Source organism: Oncorhynchus clarkii, chromosome 16, assembly GCF_045791955.1.
Source record: "Oncorhynchus clarkii lewisi isolate Uvic-CL-2024 chromosome 16, UVic_Ocla_1.0, whole genome shotgun sequence".
Taxonomy (NCBI): Eukaryota; Metazoa; Chordata; class Actinopteri; order Salmoniformes; family Salmonidae; genus Oncorhynchus; species Oncorhynchus clarkii.
In genome coordinates, this window is record NC_092162.1 from 16,326,682 (window position 1) to 16,347,361 (window position 20,680).

At 42.6% G+C, this 20,680-nt stretch overlaps 2 protein-coding genes across 4 annotated transcripts; both read left to right on the top strand.

Annotated features, from left to right (window-relative positions):
• Positions 1 to 1,276: 1,276 nt before the first annotated feature.
• LOC139368041 (mitogen-activated protein kinase kinase kinase 14-like) lies at positions 1,277 to 8,124 on the top strand. Of its 2 annotated transcripts, XM_071106573.1 has the most exons (14): positions 1,277 to 1,423; positions 2,252 to 2,276; positions 2,584 to 2,856; positions 3,493 to 3,568; positions 3,817 to 4,774; positions 4,882 to 5,016; positions 5,185 to 5,443; positions 5,740 to 5,844; positions 5,948 to 6,114; positions 6,200 to 6,350; positions 6,526 to 7,047; positions 7,160 to 7,402; positions 7,499 to 7,599; positions 7,700 to 8,124. In XM_071106573.1, exons 3-14 carry the CDS (start codon positions 2,613 to 2,615, stop codon positions 7,862 to 7,864), a joined length of 3,126 nt encoding a protein of 1,041 aa, XP_070962674.1. In that variant the 5' UTR covers positions 1,277 to 1,423; positions 2,252 to 2,276; positions 2,584 to 2,612; the 3' UTR covers positions 7,865 to 8,124. The 2 variants fall into 2 exon arrangements, with proteins under 2 accessions (XP_070962674.1, XP_070962673.1); XM_071106572.1 differs by lacking the exon at positions 2,252 to 2,276.
• Positions 8,125 to 8,519: 395 nt separating this feature from the next.
• Positions 8,520 to 13,522, top strand: LOC139368042 (ADP-ribosylation factor 1-like). 2 transcript variants are annotated; one of them, XM_071106575.1, is made up of 6 exons: positions 8,525 to 8,585; positions 11,019 to 11,176; positions 11,283 to 11,393; positions 11,524 to 11,648; positions 11,863 to 12,041; positions 12,097 to 13,522. In XM_071106575.1, the coding sequence occupies exons 2-5, from the start codon at positions 11,029 to 11,031 to the stop codon at positions 12,022 to 12,024; spliced, it is 546 nt and encodes a 181-aa protein (XP_070962676.1). In that variant the 5' UTR covers positions 8,525 to 8,585; positions 11,019 to 11,028; the 3' UTR covers positions 12,025 to 12,041; positions 12,097 to 13,522. The 2 variants fall into 2 exon arrangements, with proteins under 2 accessions (XP_070962675.1, XP_070962676.1); XM_071106574.1 differs by having other exon boundaries at positions 8,520 to 8,585; positions 11,863 to 13,522.
• The last annotated feature ends 7,158 nt before the right edge of the window (positions 13,523 to 20,680 follow it).

The window sequence follows — 20,680 nt, forward strand, 5'->3', positions numbered from 1 at the left end:
GTAACAGAAGCCTTGACCCTGCCCTGGCATATCACAGCTGGTGAGATGTGTCCCAGTTACCAGTGGACACAGTCAGGCTTGGCTCTGGTGCTCTCTGCTGGCAGCTAAGAGCCATGGACTAATCAGCCTCAGTGGAGAGCACGGGTAGAGAGAACGAGGTTTAACTCCAATGAGGCACGTCTGCACTATAATGCTCTGGCCCATGGCCCCTTTGGCTTTTACAACCCTTTGTTGTATTTGCCCAATGGACACAATTGTAAAAGGGCCACAAGTCCAAGGTTTCCAGTCATTTCAATTCATGATTGAAGAATACGATTCATACATTTTGTACCGTAATTAGACAAAAGTACAACTGTTCCACTTTGTCATGAATGGTTAGAAACAGAATTGAATTTGAGCACCACTCTGAGACGGAGTTCTGATAATGGACCTTTTCCAAGTCTATGTATAGATAGATCCCAGGGCACTCGACCAGTACACGGATGAAACTCGCTGACCTGCCTATGTGTACTTCTGCTGAGTGCCTCACCATTGGTTTGTCCCTTCGCCATTCAGATGTTGCCAGGGAAAATGGCTCATGGGTTGTATGTGTTTTTTGCTGACACCCCCTCCTCTGGCATGTTGCTAATTCCCATGGGAATGTGCAAATTCTGCCGATCCGAATTTGGGACAGGGCAGCACACAGGTGTTGGATGGGAAGGAATAACTGAACCAGTGCCAACTACCAGACTTGTATGAAAAGTTTGACTTGACGCTGCAATAACTTTTACCAGCGTCACTTTGATTAAATCTGTTACTAAATTGCACTTTTTTTTTCAATCAGTCTCAATACTGATATTCTACATACATTGAGTTACACTTCTTTGCACTTTTGGTTCTTAACCTTTCTTTTGTTGCTTATTTATTGACTTTATATCCATGTTATACCAATGCACTTCATTCTCTAGGACTGCCATAGCTATCAATACAAACTTGAACGTATGTTTGAAGGTGATTGTACAAAAGAATGAGACGAGGACAGAGACTGGGAGCACAGTTTCATGAGGGGAGGTGGATGTATGTGTTTGTTTATTTAATTAACAATGACTACATTGTTAGTCAAAAGACACATTGAAAGGGGAAAAAATGGATAGACTCAAGACAGTACCCGAGTCTCGATTCAGTAACAGTAATGTGTGCCGGGGGTCGGGGGTGAACGTTGTCTCATAACTCTCACATATGGCCCACCAATCAGCACGGCCTGTCAGCAGAAAGCCGGTGGGTTACACTTGGAGACAGCACATACAGACATACACAGACACCCACACGCATTGACAGAACAGAAGCAAGTAGCTTAGTCCAACTGGCTGAAGTACTCTGTCTCTACTTCTACTAATACAAAGATAACTTCTCACAGAAAAGGAGCAACTGTTTCGCCTTCACGGTATGTTGGATTACTACCTATTGATGTTTTATTGTCATTCAAACCAATGTATTTTCTTGGTTTGAACGTTTTATTTCTGCTAGGGCTAGGAAGGGGATGTGAGTGTAGGTGTTGGCAGACAACGAAGATAACAGGAAGTAATGGGAAAGATGGGCCATTATTTTCCCTTAGGTGAACAGAAGACTTAGATATAAAGGTTCTCATGCAGTAAGATTTGAGGGTTGAGGGTGTTGGTTGAATGCCAACTTCACGGGGAATGGGAACTTTACAGTGGTGCATGTTCAAGAATCAGGATTGCAATCTAAACTTCCGACAACTTTGCCGTGGAACCATACACACACACACACATAACAATGAACAAAGATGTAATGAAGAACCTTTAGAAATACTACTTATTATTGTTTCCCAAAACATGGACTAAGAAACATAGGAAATACTTGAACTAAGTTAAGTTAGTGGATAAGTTAGTCCAAGTTGCAAATGCAGTTATGAGAGGACAAGGACACATAACCTGTGTAGCATTGTCTGTGTGTAAGTTGACAAAGGATTGTTTTGATTCCTGGCCTTCCCTGTCAATATGGTGGGCGCTAAGAAAGAGAGACTTTGACAGCTGAGCAGCCCAGTGGAAGGCATGTAACTAGTTCAGAGCATGCTGAAAGTCTGCATGCTATTTATACATGTTCGCCTGGATCACTAGCCATCTCAGTTCATTCACACCGACCATACCAAATGCCATCACATTAAAATACTTGCCAAATGCATAGCTAACGTCAGCATATCCGCACAGTGAATAAGCCTGTTGAGTTATGTACATTTTCCCTCCCTTAGGGGTCAAGAACTCTCTTATGACATGGTGAGAATGATTTTGCCGTATATTATAAGACAATTTGGTTAATTTACATAATGCTTCTTGTTCGGTGTTTGGTAGCCCTTTACATTTCCTAGAGCTCTTCAAATGAAATTCTACTACTAACTACCACATAGCCTTAGCTCTTGAGCATCAGTGCTTATTGCCACAAAGATCTCCTTGAAGAAGACCTTGAGGAGAGGGTTTGTCACCATTCTCACTATTCCCGAAAGCAAACTTACCCCATTTCTCTCCAGTAGCATGTTAGCACTCATTTGACTTTTTATTTATCACGTCTTTGATTTTATCTCAGTTTCTCTAAGGGTGCCAAGTGCAAGAGGAATGGCCATACCCAGGATGTTCAACTCAAACCCGCCATTCATTGATGTGAAGGGGGCGTCACTGTTGTTTTCTTTGGGGAAGGAAAACATCATGGAGGGTGAAGAGAACAAGGACCCGTTGGTGCGGACTGTCCTTCCTACCCTGAGCCTGGTGATGGAGCAGGGCACTGCCAAGCAGGTGGGCACAGGGGGGCATGATGACAGTTACCAAGTCCCATGTGTCTCCATCATCGCCCAGGCAGAGGGTAAGCCAGTAACTAATGGAGAACTCTTATTTTCCAAAATGCATAGTAGTTACACAGTGACACATTTTTTGGGAAACATTTTGAATGAATTAGCCAATTGTAAGCTGGGGATGATTTGGCCACCATGATGGTATGAAGGCCAGATTTTGAATTTAGCCAGGACACGGGGGTTAACACTCCTACTCTTACAATAAGTGCCATGGGATATGTTAGTGACCACAGAGAGCCAGCACCCGTTTAACGTCGCGTCCGAAAGAGGGCACCCTACACAGGGCAAAGTCCCCAATCACTGCCCTGGGGCATTGGGATATTATTTTTAGACCAGAGGAAAGAGTGCCTCCTACTGGCCCTCCATCACCACTTCCATCAGCATCTCCACTCCAGGGACCAACCCTGCTTAGCTTCTGAGGCACGCCAGCAGTGGGATGTAGGGTTGTATGCTGCTAAATGGCTAAGTAGCACTGAAATAGTTTTGCATCTGCATGCAGCCAGGAGGAGGGATGGGGGTTACATTCTAGAAAGTTGTTCCCTCTGTTCTGGCCTTATTTGCCCTATTGTTTAGGGCAGAAAGGAGGGAACAACAAGCCCATGTCATTTAGTGAGCCATCTTTGATCCAGAGTAAATCTGTGTCCCAGGTGAAGGCTCCCAAGAGTTCAGCCCTACAAGCACAGAATGTGTCTACTCCAGATCTCACCTGCTCAAAAGCCACAGGTACTTACCAGAGCATGACCATCTTTAGTCTCAAATTTTAAATTGAATTGGGACTAACTGTACTGCAGTTAGATGGTGTTTGCACTGTATCCTTAACAAGGCACAATAAATTGTTCGTAATAAAGTTAGTACATTTTAGGCTCATTACAATTAGCTGTTCATTTCCCCACAAATATTATTCAGGGGTTACATGCCCCCAGACGCCTCTAGCAGTCTCGTCAACTCACTCAATGTCACTTAATTTGCAGGTCCATAGCCAAGAAAGCTACAACCGAGAGTGATACTGACGAAGATAACTATGTGGGTACTATCCTCACAGTTCCACACCACCACATTCGAAGGAAGCTTCGGCAAAAGCCACAGGAAGGAAGACAGAGGGAGGAAGGACAAGAGCCACCAGTCATCCAAGGTTTATGGGTGCAAGAGATCGACTGGTCTAAATCAACCAACAAGGACATGAGCTGGGCCTCAGAGGTAAACCAACTTCCTGTGGACCTCCCCAAACACACAGACTCTATCTCGGTACCTCATAGCCACGGAGGCTGCATTTTGGAGGGTTTGTTTGAAATTGTATCCCACTGCAGCTTGGAAGGTGTGTCAAAATGTACAGATGGCCTGTCAGACACGTACGAACTCATAGGTGTGTCCGACTTTTCTAGTGAAATAGGAGGAATGTCTGAGTCTCCATCCAGTCTGAAGAGTACATCTGATTCTGAATCCATTCGTACTCGTGAGAGCGAGTCAGACGCATCTTCTAGTTTTGGGGATGGGGGTCTGTCGGACTCAGTCTGCAGCCTGGTGGACGTGTCGGACTGTCTCTCCAGTGTGATGTGCGTGTCGGACAACGTCCTGGCGCCAGAGAGTGTGTCCGACTCTGACTCTTCTTGCAGTCTGATGGGCGTGTCTGACTCGGACTCTACCTGCAGCCGAGGATGGGAATCCGGATCCTCCTCCAGTGTGGAGAGTACGTCCAACTCCTTCTGCAGTCTGGTGGGTGTGTCTAACATCCCAGGGGATGTGTCTGGATTGTTGTTTAGCGTTGGGGGACTGTCTAGCTCTGAGGTAATGTTGGAGGAACTGCGCAGCAGAGTTACCCAGAAGCATCAGCGATTCGTCTCACCTTTTTTCAAAGCACTGGTCAAAGATGTCTCGGATGAGATGAAAGAGGTCACGGCACAGATCAACGAAGGCCTCATATTCCACAAGGTAGGGATCCTGTTAATTTATTTTCTCATCAATATTCAGTGTCCTTGTTTTATAAAGAATACATGAATAACCAGAATGTGCATTTATGTGTACTGTGTATCTTTCAGCAACTCCAGCCCAATAAGTTTGAATACAGGGAGGGAAAGGAATACAACATTCTATACCACATTCAGAATGGATCGTATGGTGATGTGTTCAGTGTTCAGGACAGAAGTACCGGGTTCGAGTGTGCTGCCAAAAAAGTACGTCCCAAATACAACAGAGTTGTCTGATGATCCTATACACTAAAAGCAGCAGCTTCAAAGTTGAATTCCCTCTGTAGAACAATAGGCCCAAACATTTCACTTGATGCAAGCGCCTAGTAAACATGGTCCATAATCTCATACAATAATTTGTTTTACTCATTCCAGATCCCACTGAGTCATTTCAACTGTGAGGAGGTGAGCACGTGGAGTGCTTTGAACGCCCCTGGCATTGTGAAGCTCTTTGGGGCTGTGAGGGAGGGTCCGTACGTCACACTCTTCATGGACCTGAAGACAGGTTGTTTGGCCCAGCTACTGAGGGAGAGGGGAAGTTTACCAGAGGAACTGGCCTTGCGCTACCTCTGTCAGCTCCTGGGAGCATTGGAACACCTGCATCACAGACACGTCCTGCATCTGGATGTTAAAGGCATGTTAACAACCCCTTTTGCCCTTCCCCCCTAGACACGTGTAAGATCTGAAAGAGTAGCATAGGTAAATTTGAGTGTAGTTTACTAGTGTGATACTTTGTAAAAGCAAAGTTATTTGTGGTTGTTGCACTCCCTCTAGTGTCAGAAGATAAGAAAGCACAACCTGTAGTTTCAGGATGTATAGTACTGTTACGTCTGGCAGAAAGCAGTTCCCTATTCGTCTCTAACTCGTTATTCCTCAGATTGCCTTCTAATTGTACATTTTGTTTACCCTTTTCTTCCTTTCTTGTTGCAGTTGACAATGTGTTGCTGTCTGAGGATGGGAGGGACACGTTCCTCTGTGACTTTGGTCTCTCTGAGACGCTGGACCCAAATGGACAGAGCACCAAAGCCTTTAGACGTCAGTGTATATGTGTGAATACAATGAAAAATCTTTGAGTTAGTATTCAATGGGATAAACAAAAACAAAACGATGCCCACACAACTATTTCCTAACATTTCAGAATCTGGGTGGCCCGCTGGCACAGAGACCCACATGGCGCCCGAGGTGGCACGAGGGGACCTCCACTGTGCCAAGGCAGACGTGTGGAGTAGCTGCTGCATGCTACTGCACATGCTCAACGGATGCCACCCCTGGATCCGCTACTACAACCACCCACTGTGCTTCAAGGTAAAAAACAACCCATGTTATCCAAGATCAGAGAAAAGTCCTTGCTACAAACATGTAGTTTAAAACATTTCCTTTCACTGGTCAGATTGTCAATGAGCCACCTCCTCTGAGGGAGGTGCCCCCCAACTGTAACCCCTACACTGCCGAGGTCTTGAGAGCTGGACTACAGAAGGACCCCACCAGTAGAGCCTCGGCCACAGCGCTAAGGCAGATGACCACCAAGGCCCTGAGAGCAGGTAATCTATCTATGATTTGACAAACTTGAATTCGCTTTTTACAAGTGTGTATCTATGGTCGGAATTCAATCATTGTGATTTTGTGAAGATTTTCCCTCAGTACATGGGTGTTGGTGTGTGAGATGGTGCGAGTGTATGTTTTAGAATAATGAGAGTGCCCCTTTTTTCTCTTCAGTGGGAGGACTTTGTCACAGTTCTGGTCAAGGTGATTGTCAAAAACTGGTGAACAGCAAGACTGGGAATCATAAAATACCCTACATTCCCTCTGCCCCTGCAAAGCCAGCAGCCACACAGTCAGCACCCAAAATGCATTGGGTGAGCCCCTGGAGAGCGTTGGCCGCTGGTGCGGACAGTAGTGATTCTGAGGAGGGCGGATCGGAATTGGAGAGAGATTCTAAATCAGTGACATACTCTCTGGAGGATAGGGACTGGGAATCTTATCAAAATTCATTGGAGGAGAGCCATGTGGTGGAAGATTGGGAACCTGAGACAGATTCCGAGGTGGATATTTACTTGGGGGAGGATGGAGATCTGGAGAGGAAAGGTGACTGGGAATATGAAGGCGATTGGGAGGAAGAGGAGTCTTCCACAGAACTTTACCAAGCTCTCCACACCCACTTCCCCGTCCTGCGGAAAGGCCAGCCGGAGATTGACCAATCCTGGGGGTCAGAGCCTGAATTGGAATACTTAAGAGATGGTGAGTTAAGCGGCTACTGCTGCACAGACAGTCAGGCTTTATGCACATCTAAAAGATGCAGTGAGGTGTATATTCTTGAGACAGGAAAGTAAGGCGATCTGTCTCTCTCCAGGTGTTACCGTGGGCATTTTGGCCCAGACCCCCTCCCCTGAGCCAAGGGACCACCCTCCCTCCTGTATGAGCAGCACTGGTTCATCCCAGAAGGAGGATACAGACACAGACAAAGATTCTGATTGCTCGTCTGATGACCTCAGCTCTGGAGTCTTCTCCTACAACAGCCAGACAGATGGACAGAGCTTCAACTTGGAATGGCTGGTGGTATCCACCAACCAGCCACCATCTTACTGCTTTGAAGGTGAGAAAATGCTCTGGGTAGACTTGTCTGTAACCATTAGGGGAGAAGGGTATGATTGTTGATAAATTCACTGTTCTCTGTGCATTGCTGGTCTAGGCGTAGAGATATGGATTGAAAACATTGGCGGTGAGTGTTTGAGGATCCGTGAACAGCGTCAGGTCAAAGTGGGTCATGTTGCCATAGGGATAAGCGAGCAGGTAAGAAAGAGATCACTGTAGATCTGAGTAAAGTTGAACATACAATTAGCCTGTCTAATTGATGTACAGATAACATGAGAGTGTGCTGTGTCTCATTTAGATCACAGTGAAGGCCTTCAGTTTGGAGACTCTGGACAGGAAGCCCGTGTCCTTCCAACAGGAAATCCAGGAGTCAGGCTTGTGGCTTTGCTGTATTCCTTCCCCAGACTGTTGTCCACGATGGAGCTGGAGGATCAAAGAGGGAAAGCTTGAGATTCGGGAATGAGACAACTTTGAAGGTGTATACATGCAGCTATTTTCTAAATTGAGACTCAGGCACAACATTTTCACATTGTGATGATTTTTCTCTTTCTGTAATTATTAGCCTATGATAGTAGGTCTCTAGCTACTCATTAGAATAGATGGGGTGTGTCTCTCAACAATTCTACCTTTTATCAGTGTGATGATGCATAGGCCTACAATTCATGTTTGTTTTTTTAAACAATCCACCATGTTGAGAATAAATGAATCACGTGAACAAGTCGACCAACATCTGGTTTATTGAGTTGGAATAGTTCTGAAAAGCTTGTGTTAAAACAAATATTCAATCAACAAGCTCCGTGGGCTTTGGAAAAAAGACACCCTGATCACCTCACTGGAGAGTCAGTGCACAATGAGTTGAATCACAGAATATTCTGCTACTGACTGCATTGATCCGAATCTACTATCTGCCACTTACATTGATAACTTGCGTTGCATTAATAATTTGATTTAAAAGTAATTGGCTAAAATGTGTACGTTCACTTCCTCGTTGTCTACAAATCATATCGGCCCCGTGATTGGATGAAATGGTATTACAGGCGGGGTCTTTAAGTACAATAGGTGATATGATTGGATAAGATTAACCGTGGGAAATGCCTGTCCACACACCGGTGTCTACTGAGTTGCGCAAACGCCATTTTGGAGTGACTGAAAGAGAAGCAAGATCGAGAAGCAGTCTTTCTAAGGTGAATATATCATACGTATGTTTAACATATAATAATGTATGTTCGAGTGAACAAGAATCTGACAAAAACGCTCAGTTTTCCCGTTGCCCGTTCTTCAAATGACGTCACAATTTCCTCTACATCTGACGTTGCGGCATATATCTGGCTAGCTAGTGATGCTAAGTTAGCGAACACAGTCTCTTCCTTCAGGCTGACTAGTTTTGTCATAAGATGAGTAGCAAATGCGTGTTAAACGATATGTTCGGTAAACCTTTTAAATGCCTGAGATCCCCAATTTGTTCGCTAACTTAACTACCTAGTTAATAAGATGGCATGATGCTAAGAATCTGTCCAAGCTAGTTAGCTAACTAGTTAGAGCTTTTTCTTTTCGCTTTAACGTTATAGTACCTAGCTAACGTTAGTTTGAAGAATGTTGTCGGCCCTCAAGTTCACTATCTACCGGGTACGCATGTTGCCAATTAAATTCGGATATTTATTTTAGTTTCTAGATCCTGATGGGAAACATTCAGGCTTGCTTAGTTAGCCTTGCCCACGTTAAGGCAGGCCTAGCTAACTTGAACGTAGATTCATTCACAATTGCACAGTGTTTAGAAGCTAGGACTTAGGGGCAAGCACCAACTTGGCTAAATAAATACTATATTATGTTTATTTTTTGTCACAGAACACCAGCCACCGAAATCATAAACCTGACATGCTAAAAGCAGCTAGCTGTGGCGAGTCAGCTGACGTCAGGATCGCATTCATTGTTGTCATTTTTTAAGTCGTTTCTGACGTTAAAGGAACGGAATATATCCACAGCCATACAACTAGCTAACTATAGCAGTATGCTGACGTTGGGTTTGGGGAATATATTGGTAGCTTTGGGTTAATTCCTGCAAACGTATGTCTCTTTGAATGTACATACTATAGCTAGCTAATACCATTACGGCCCGGAAAAGTTTTGGATGATTAAATCCGGAAGTTCAGGAAAAGTCATGGAAATTCATTTGAATTTCTGTTAAAATAATTTATTTAGCCACAGTTAAAAGTCAACATATGAGCCAGGATCGGAATGGCAGTTTAGCACGTCTGTGTTTGCGCGCATAACCTGCAATTGTGCGAGACGAGTGGGCCTTTACTCAAAGGAGAGACAGACATTCGGACATTCCAGCAGCAGGTAGGCCCATATATAGCCTATAAAATATGATAGAGAACAGACTAACTAAGTAGTCCGCTCAAAACATCTATATTGTACCCTGTAGTTAATTGTGTAGCTTTTATTAGCATGTGTTGGGCTCCCGAGTGGTGTGGCGCAGCGGTCTATTGCACTGCATCTCAGTGCTAGAGGCGTCACTGCAGACCCTGGTTCGATTACAGGCCGTATCACAACCGGTCGTGAATGGGAGTCCCATAGGGCGGCGCACAATTGACCCAGCGTCATACGGGTTTGGCGGGGTAGTCCGTCATTGTAAATAATAATTAGTTGTTAACTCACTTACCTAGTTAAATAAAGTTTGTTTCCATTATGTCATGTCCCCCAGAACACATACACTCGCTAATAAGGCCATACAAAGTAGATTAATTAATTTAAACAATTATTTTTGACTGAACAAATGATTCACTTTACCATTTTATTAGTTGGGATTCGGTTAAATTGTGATGAATCGAATATGAATCAAAATATTGAATGTGAAGCAAAATATTTATTTGAATCGTGGACAGTAATTTTAAGAAAAAATATTAGCTGTAGACTTTCGTTTTGGATTATATGGTTTTAAAAGTTGTTGATTTGGGCATCCAATGTATGGGACATTTAGATGCTTGTCAACCTGCAAAATAAACTAAGATAAATGACTAAACTAACATGTATGTTTCCCAAAGAAAATTTGTGGGAATGCTTCAGCTGAATAAAAATATTTGTAGCCATTTGATCTTTGATATATTACATTTATAAATGATTTAAAAGGCGTTTGGTTGTAATGTTGCAATATATTTTACATCGAGGGTGGGCAACCATCCTCCAGGAGAGCGAATGGGTGCGCAGGCTTTTATTCCAGTCCCCCTCTAACAAACCACATTTTCTAGGAATTAGCTGCTCAACCGGACCTTGATTAACTGTCTCTGTGTTTGAGCAGAGCTGTATCAAAAGCCAGCACACCCAGTAGCTCTCCAGTCTGAAGGTTGACTACATGTGATTTATACAGTTGCCTAACAGGTATTCTACTTGGTGGGGTTTAAGTGCCTTGCACAAATACATGGGATCAGAGAGCAGCCTCCCAGTGTCAATACCACATAACACTTTTTTTATACTTACGTAGACACCACTTTCGTTTGGTCATGGAAATTTGGTGAAAAGTCATGAAATTCAATTGGTCAAAATGTGTATGAACCCCATAGAAATCTAAATGTGTACCATTACTGATTTTCTTCACCTTGCATTCCTCTTTCTCTCAGATAAGTGACCATGGGGAATATGTTTGGAAGCCTGTTCAAGGGCCTATTTGGCAAGAAGGAGATGAGGATTCTCATGGTTGGACTCGATGCGGCTGGAAAAACGACTATCCTGTACAAACTCAAACTAGGAGAGATTGTTACCACCATTCCAACAATTGGTAAGGACAATTTTCCTTGAATGCATTAGCCTATCACAATTTTCTTCTCTAAATTAGGCTACTTATGGAATATGTGCCTTCATCATTCTCTGTGTCCTTTGTCCAGGTTTTAATGTAGAAACGGTAGAATACAAGAACATCAGCTTCACAGTGTGGGACGTTGGCGGTCAAGACAAAATCAGGCCGCTGTGGCGCCACTACTTCCAGAACACTCAAGGTAAGATTCAAAGGAGCTTTGAGGATCGTTGGCAATGGTGGTCCATAGATGGTGCCATCGTTACATAAATCAGAGTTGCTTATCGGAGAACCAGTGTCATATTGTCATCTAACTATGTACTTCTTTGCAGGGCTTATCTTTGTGGTGGACAGCAACGACCGGGAGCGAGTGAACGAGGCGAGGGAGGAGTTGCAGAGAATGCTCGCGGAGGATGAGCTAAGAGATGCTGTGCTGCTCGTTTTTGCAAACAAACAGGTGCGCATGGGTACTCGTATCTGAATTCTTATAGCCTTGACTCCTTGTAGTGCTCTTTTATCCTGCTAAAAATTGTGAGTGGACCATACTCATTGACCATGCATACTTAATCATTTTTTTGAATTGCCAACCCCTTGCACTATCACTGGGCTTGAGTAAGATCTTGCAGTGTGTTAGACAGAGAATTAATAATTTGAACCTGGATGTTTCTTAGGACCTTCCCAATGCAATGAATGCTGCAGAGATCACAGACAAGCTGGGGCTCCACGCTCTCCGCCAGCGCAGCTGGTACATCCAGGCCACTTGTGCTACCAGCGGGGACGGCCTCTACGAGGGCCTTGACTGGCTCTCCAACCAACTCAAGAACCAGAAATGATCCATTTCACCATTTTAGTTTTCCCTCTGTCTAACACAATGGCAGCACTGGTTCCAAGCCCCTTGCCCCCAGGAACTCCTCCCTCCCAGTCTTTCTCCAAAAACCTCATCCTCCACCTCTTTTTCTGTATCGAACCTTACTCCTGGGGCTGTAACTTGTGCTGCTTCTGTGTGTACTGTGTTTGCAGTCAGGTGAGCGCGTGCGTTGTGTGGGTGTGAAGTGTCTAGCTGGGATTAGGAGTAACCCCGGCGTGCCTTTAACACACCTGCTGTGGAAATAGTGGTCTGGCTCCTCGAGCGCCATCCCACCCAGCCCCACTCTGTCATGCACGATCCCCTCCTCCCCACGCCAAGCATGGTTTTCACAAGGCAAATAAAGAGCAATGGTGTAAACGGTCCTCCTCTCTCTCCTTGGTAGATATATATAACTTTATTTGTACTACCAGTGTTGAGATTGTAAGAAAGGATGTGAATTTTGAAACCTTACCTGTGATAAAACTGCATTGTAACCTGTATCAGGTTGAAGTAAATGGAAAAAGATCCCGTTCCACCGTTGGACATTCTTCGCGTTATTTGAAAACCATGCTTTTCTTTATTTTTGTAAAATTATATTACCAACACCTTTTTAATGGTTCTCCAGCGAACACTACCTTTTCCCTGCGATAAAGAGAGAGAAACCATGAAGCACAACCTAATAACCATAAGGACATATTCAAATGTTAAAATTAGCTTTGTCTTCTTGGTAATTTTTCAAATTGTGAAAACTTGACATTTTGACTGAATTAATTGAAAGCAAATGTTCTAATGGTAAAAGTTCCTCCTTCATTTTCATCTTATGTCACCTATTTATTCAACTGGGCATTTCAATACATGGTTGTTTTGAGGGGCTCCATTGGGCTGGTCAAAGGTGGACATTCAGAAAGAAGCTTCAAACTTTATTCCTAGAAATGTTACATGTCTGTTTCTCTAGTTCTAGCATTTATCTTTGTACAACTGCTAAACCAAATGCAATTGAGCAGTATGACAAATCTTGTATATTAAATGTAGTGTTCTCTCAAGGGTGCCAACACTCTACATTTTTGTTTTCTACCTGGAAATGTTCACAATATTATTCTTGTCTCAGAGGTTGGCAGGACCTCGGCATGCTGTACCCCAGCTGCTTGCTAATTTCCTGGATGAAGGAAAAGCACCAAATAATATGAATGCTCTTAACTGTAACGCTATGGCTAATGAAGGAAATAAGCCTAGGGTATGAGCGCTAACATTGGCTACGTTTAGCAACGTTGTACTACATACTTGAGTTCCCAACACAAAAGGTATTGGTATCAGTACTAGTACCTTTATTGTCAGATCTGTAAGGGCAGGAGGGGGCTACCTGGTCATAGGCTGTTAGGCTGACATGTCTGTTAATTAAGAATGATTGGAAATCTGTACGTTTTCCCCGCTACTGTTTCTGTGGGGTTTTCCTGAACATATTAAACGATATGATTTGATCCTAATATCTGGTGTTGCCAATGAGATCTATGTGAAAGTGTGAACAAACAAGGGTATAATTTAGCCGTTAAGAAACATTTGTGGATAGCTTCTCATGCACAAACTGCTATTGTCGTGCCTTTCTGTTTAGAGTAAGGTATCATACTACACTGAACAAAAAATAGAAATGCAACAATTTCAACGATTCTACGGAGTTACAGTTCATCTAAGGAAATCAGTCAATTGAAATCCATTCATTAGGCCCTAATCTATGAATTTTGCATGACTGGGAATACAGATATGCATCTCTTGGTCACAGATACCTTAAATAAATAAAAAATAGTAGGGCGTGGATCAGAACCAGTTAGTATCTGGTGTGACCGTGACACATCTCAGAGTTGATCAGGCTGTTGAATGTAGCCTGCTGTACACCTCGATCCAGAGAATCCCAACCATGGGTAACATGTCTGGTGAGTATTCGGGCCATGGAAGAACTGGGACATTTACACCTTATGGGAATTTTGTATAAATGCCTGCGACATGGGGCCATGTACTTTCATGCTGAAACATGAGGTGATGGCGGCAGATGAATGGCACGATAATGGGCCTCAGGATCTAATCACGGTATCTGCATTCAAATTGCGATAGATAAATTGCAATTGTGTTCGTTGTCTGTAGCTTATGCCTGCCTATACCATAACCCCACCGCCACCATGGGGCACTCTTCATAACGTTGACATCAGCAAACTGCTCGCTCACACAACACCATGTACACTGTTTGCCATCTGCCCAGTACAGTTGAAATCCAGATTCAGCCGTGAAGAGCACACTTCTCCAGCATGCCGGTGAGCATTTGGCCACTGAAGTCAGTTACGACACCAAACTGCAGTGAGGACAATGAGCATGCGGATGAGCCTGCCTGAGACGGTTACTGAGAGTTTGTGCAGAATTTCCTTAACTGTCCAGGTGGCTGGTCTCAGACGATCCTGCAGGTGAAGAAGCCAGATGTTGAGGTCTTGGGCTGGCGTGGTTACATGTGGTCTGCGGATGTGAGCCCGGTTGAAAGTACTACCAAACTCTCTAAAATGACGTTGGAGGCGGCTTATGGTAGAGAAATTAACATTCAATTCTCTGGCAACAGCTCTGGTGGACATGCCTGCAGTCAGCATGACAAGTGCACGCTCCCTCAACACGTGAGACGTGGTGTTGTGTGACAAAACAACACATTTTTATGGCCTTTTATTGTCCCCAGCACAAGGTGCACCTGTGAAATGATCATGCTGTTTAATCAGCTTCTTGATATGCAACACCTGTCAGGTGGGTGGATTATTTTGACAAAGGAGAAATGCTCACTAATGGGGATGTTAACACATTTGTGCACAGAGTCGTGCACTGGGCCTTTAATAGTCCTGTATTAGCGGACCTACATAGCCATCTGTAGTGTGTGCAAAATTTAAAAAATCATAGCACCCACAAACTACTTCCTGCGCCTATGGCGAGGAGCCGAGCGTGCCCAATTTGACTGGAGTGCTTTAGATACTGTCAAGGAGTTCGCTAAATATTTTCCTAAAGAAAACGGTTTGACTTACAAAGATGAGGACCAAGAGATGAAGTGCACAACTAAAGAATCATTGTGGAATTTCAAAATACACCAGAAAGCATGATGGAGTATTTACAACGTGCACTTGATAAAAGATAGGAACGAGGTGGGTAGCTAACTGTGTCATTGTATCAAAGTATTTCTAAACTAAAAATCAGGTTTGGTTTCAATACTTAAAGAATGGTAGGTCCAGGTAGTCAGAAAAATAGATGGTTGTTGATTAAATTGTGATTGCATTTTTTTTTTTATCCTTTAAGCGCTGAGTGGTTTTTAACGGAGTGGTTGGAAAGGATGTGGAGCCCTCCATGAGCAATGACCGCTCAGCTCCGCTCACATACCCTGCTACTGACCTTCAAAACGAATACATCTGTATTAATACAGACGGTGATGGATGGTGTCACAATGTTATGGAGTTTGTCTGTGCTACTGTACCCCAAGTAAAGATACTGTAGATATTGGAGAAAAAAGAAGTGTGTTTTTATGTGTATCAAAATGTGTGTTGCACTCTTATATGTTGTGAGTGTGTGTTGTCATGCCACGGAGCATATATGGCAATGTGACACAGTCTGTTGCCACGGAGCATCTATGGCATTGGGACAGTCTGTTGCCTAGCATTAAAAATACACACAAGCATACTCACACACAAGCATACTCGTGGGCCTCTGCCAATCAAATGAACCCCTGCCAGTCACACAGTCAATAACATTATTAATCCATAATATCCCCTCTGGAGGCCTCTGCAGACCCAAGCTTCTACTGTATTCCAGTAACCACGTTCCCATCCACAGTTTTTATGCGAGTCAAGTCATTCCATATATAAAAAATATTTTTTAAAAACAGGACAAGTGTGTTGGTAACACGAAAGTGTCGGCACAATTTTATAAAAGTCGACAGACAATCTGTTCGTTCAACATGGTGGAGTACTTTTTGTGTCGTTAAAATTAATAATGTGACAAATTGAGGTGGAAAATAATTATTGCGCAATTGTTGATATATATATATATATATATAACCATTTCGAGGTAAATTTGCAGTCACACAATGCTATGTTGTGTGGTCCTCCCACTGCGACTTGGAAAAGTATGCACGGTTTAGGCTACGCAGTCTCGAAAGTGCAGAGTGATGAGCTTGATGCGCCTTTCCAATAAAATCGAGGGTCTTAATTTGTATGCTAGGGACATGATGATCCGTGCTTAGCTGCCAATTAACAAATAAAAATGATATTGCGCCTCTCCATCTAATTTCATAACCACACTTGTCCAGTGTCCACTTTATCAGTTAAATGTTGTCTAGAGACCATACGCGAAAATCTGATTGGGCAAATTTGCCATTTATCGCAAAAGTTGTTTTTATTCGACACATGAAAACAAAACCACAAATTTGTTTGTGCCAAACGTAATCACGCACAGCTTTTTATCAGCAACAAAGTCAGTATGATGGAAACACAATTTAATTTATTTAGCAGATTATATAACATTTGCATGAAAGTCTTTCCAAATTGGATGGTCATTTAGCTATTGATATCAATATGACACCCAATCAAATGAATTCAGAACAATATCCCCGAAGACTGCACAGCCAATCACATTATAATAACAATATCATTGAAGGCTTGACTGAATTGAGCCCTTGAATTTAAACTTGTGTCACTTTTTAGAGGTGAAAGAGAGCCGATTGGGGATTGAGAGGAGCTGCACATCTCTGGAAAGGGATTGGGCATAGAGGAACAAAGGAGGACAGTTCCAGCTTTTCATTCTGGAAAATGTTGCTAAACAAAATAACAGAAAATGGAACAAGTGCGTCGCAAATGAGGCCTGGATACAATGTTTCAAAATATCAAAGGAAAACGTTGTTTTTTTTCTCTCACACAATATAACCAATAAATTACACAATACATTTCCATTAAAATAGTTTCTCTTTTTAGGATAAAGTCTATTTATGAAGGTTACAAAAACAACATGTGGCATGACTCAATATCAGAACATGACTCAGTGACTGCTGAGCCGGTGGCAAGTGTAAAACGTGTGTCAATTGCTATTGAGTCATGGCCTTTGTGTAAGTCATGTCAGCTACCTGCTTCTGTGGATGATGAGGGGCTGGGAGTAGCGAACGGGAGGGGGAGGAGGGGCTGGCCACAAGAGGAGCCAAGGTGAGTGTGGAGCTACCCAGCAGATCATCCTCCCCACCAGAGTTCTCTTGTCTGTCAAAGCCCTCGAAGACCTCCGGCCATTGCCCTTGGTCCTCCATTAAATGATCTGGCTCAGTAAAATTATGAAGGAAAGAAAGAATCTTAGTAATCACATGCAGTATTTTAAATGCATAAGGAGTTCAGTCAGATGTGTGACTAAAAATAGATTTTTACGTCAGCGATACAACCAATGGGCCATGTGCCTAAAAAAACAAGGAAACAAGTATTTCCATAGTACATGGCACATTTCACAACATGTATTATTGATGTCCTAACACTTTCTTGTTTGGTTTCGGTGTCATGACACAGTACCGGTCACAGAACCAACCGCTGAGAATGGAAACATCACACCTGCTGCCAACTCCATGGAATCCTCAACCACAATGCTGGTACAACAAATACCCCCGGAAATGTGGAATTGTTCATAAAAGGGCTCTTTCATTCATAGTACTGTATTGTGTTCCAACAAATTGACAAGCTATATCCTTTGCTTAGCGTTGCTATGCAGGACATAGGGCTTGCGAGGATCAGAAGAATGCTGGCAGGCTGCAAGCATTTCGAAAGAGACAAATTGCCTGGATCAGGCAGGCAGACTAGACAAGGAGGCAGAGTTGTAGGGTTCCCATTAAGTGGATACAAAGAGCCATTGTATGGACAATATTTCCCATGTGTATCTGTTGGAAAAGCATTCCGTGTGAAGCAGGTTGAGATCATGCTAAAAGTGTGCAAAGCTGAAGAATTTAAAATATAAAATACATTTTGATTTATTAAACACTTTTTGGGTTAATACATGATTTCATGTGTGTTATTTCATAGTTTGTCTTCACTATTATTCTACAATGTAGAAAATAGTAAAAATAAAGTGAATGAGTAGGTGTGTCCAAACTTTGACTGGTACTGCACATATATATATATATATATTTTATTCAACATTTTCATCAGGTGCTGCAGCACCCTCAGCACCACTACTTCCTGCAGCTATGCACCTCGTTCCTCTCCGCTCCAGCAAGTTTTTGAAAACATCACAGAAATGACCTTTGATCTCCATACATATTGTCTGTTTAGATTGCCCTTTGCCTACTGCAAACATCAGGGAATTTATTTTCAACCTTTCACTGAACTATTTTTGCTGACCGGGTGAATTTAGCGGATATTGATACATTGCTCTGAAAGAATTTGCAGACTTCCCCCACGAGGCTCCAAGCATTTATCCATTACCTGGCCTGTTGTTGTCCCTTACGGAAGGAGTCTGTGTGTTTTCTGATTAACAGTTGAAGTTTTCTATCAGGTTTTGGAGTAGGCTGAGGAGATAGGCTGAGACAGTGTGTCGGGGGTGTCACAAGTCATCAATCGGCCTCAATTTAGCCTGAACCTGGATCTCCTCTTCGGCCTTGGGAGCCCAGGCTAGGCCATGTTCCAGTCCCATCAGACCTGTCTGGAAGGAGGTAGGTGTAGGGACAGAGGAAGGTAGAGATCTTGTGAATAAAAGGGGGAAAGAGAGAGTGAACCAGATAAGATCAAGGGGAGGGTAAAGTGTCAAGGGAAATAAATAAAGTATTATTTTGTCTGTCACTAAATCTGTTAACTGACTCTTGGCAGCAGATACCCAGGCTCTCACTCTGGCAGTATCTTCTCTCGTCAACTGTTGACCTTGTCTCGAGTTGAGTTCTACATCCCTCATGGTCCTTGTTCCGCACCAACTGGCCTGCCTTATCAAGAATTGAAATTAGACTGTTGCCCTTTGCCTTCCTCCTCAGGAACATTCATATTCAACAATAATATATTTGAACAGAATGTCAACTTTCTGCGCTTTCTCTTAACTCACTCAGTAACTTTATATATCACTCAGTAACTTTACACACACCAAGTTTCTCTTGACCCTTCCTTGACCCCTAACATATACATTTCTTATGCATATAAAGTAATCAATAAGCTCTGGTATGGTAACAATAAGTATATTTCAAGCTAGTAATATACTCTGCTACTCAATGTAATAATCTACCCTGCTACTCAATGTAGTAATGTACTCTTATACTCAATGTAGTAAGGTACTCTGCTACTTAATATAGTAAGGTACTCTGCTACTCAATGTAGTAATGTACTCTGCTACTCAATGTAGTAATGTACTCTGCTACTCAATGTAGTAATCTACTCTTCTACTCAACTACTCAATGTAGTAATGTACTCTGCTACTCAATGTATAAAGGTACTCTGCTTCTCAATGTAGTAATCTACGCTGCTACTAAATGTAGTAATATACTGTGCTACTCAATGTAGTAATGCACTCTGCTACTCAGTGTAGTAATCTACTTTGCTACTCAATGTACTAATGTACTGTGTTACTCAATGTAGTAATGTACTGTGCTACTCAATGTAGTAAGGTGCTCTGCTACTCAATGTAGTAATGTACTCTGCTACTCAATGTAGTAATATTCTCTGCTACTCAATGTAGTAATGTACTCTGCTACTCAATGTAGTAAGGTACTCTGCTACTCAATGTAGTAATGTACTCTGCTACTCAACATAGTGAGGTACTCTGCTACTCAATGTAGTAACGTACTCTGCTACTCAATGTAGTAATGTACTCTGCTACTCAATGTACTAATGCACTCTGCTACTCAATGTAGTAAGGTACTCTGCTACTCAATCTAGTAATGTACTATGTTACTCAATGTTGTAATGTACTCTGCTATTCAATGTACTAATGCACTCTGCTACTCAATGTAGTAATGTACTCTGCTACTCAATGTAGTAATGTACTCTGCTACTCAGTGTAGTAATCTACTTTGCTACTCAATGTAGTAATGTACTCTGCTACTCAATGTAGTAAGGTACTCTGCTACTCAATATAGTAAGGTACTCTGCTACTCAGTGTAGTAATCTACTTTGCTACTCAATGTAGTAATGCACTCTGCTACTCAATGTAGTAATGTACTCTGCTACTCAACATAGTGAGGTACTCTGCTACTCAATGCAGTAACGTACTCTGCTACTCAATGTAGTAATGTACTCTGCTACTAAATGTACTAATGCACTCTGCTACTCAATGTAGTAAGGTACTCTGCTACTCAATCTAGTAATGTACTCTGCTACTCAATGTAGTAATATTCTCTGCTACTCAATGTAGTAATGTACTCTGCTACTCAATGTAGTAAGGTACTCTGCTACTCAATGTAGTAATGTACTCTGCTACTCAACATAGTGAGGTACTCTGCTACTCAATGTAGTAACGTACTCTGCTACTCAATGTAGTAATGTACTCTGCTACTCAATGTACTAATGCACTCTGCTACTCAATGTAGTAAGGTACTCTGCTACTCAATCTAGTAATGTACTATGTTACTCAATGTTGTAATGTACTCTGCTATTCAATGTACTAATGCACTCTGCTACTCA

Coding starts and splice junctions, on each gene's coding strand:
- LOC139368041 (XM_071106573.1), top strand. CDS start 2,613: ATGGCCATACCCAGGATGTTCAACTCAAACCCGCCATTCATTGATGTG. Junction 4,775..4,881: donor AAGGCCTCATATTCCACAAG/GTAGGGATCCTG, acceptor TGTATCTTTCAG/CAACTCCAGCCCAATAAGTT. Junction 6,351..6,525: donor CACCAAGGCCCTGAGAGCAG/GTAATCTATCTA, acceptor TTTTCTCTTCAG/TGGGAGGACTTTGTCACAGT.
- LOC139368042 (XM_071106574.1), top strand. CDS start 11,029: ATGGGGAATATGTTTGGAAGCCTGTTCAAGGGCCTATTTGGCAAGAAG. Junction 11,394..11,523: donor CTACTTCCAGAACACTCAAG/GTAAGATTCAAA, acceptor ACTTCTTTGCAG/GGCTTATCTTTGTGGTGGAC. Junction 11,649..11,862: donor TCGTTTTTGCAAACAAACAG/GTGCGCATGGGT, acceptor GATGTTTCTTAG/GACCTTCCCAATGCAATGAA.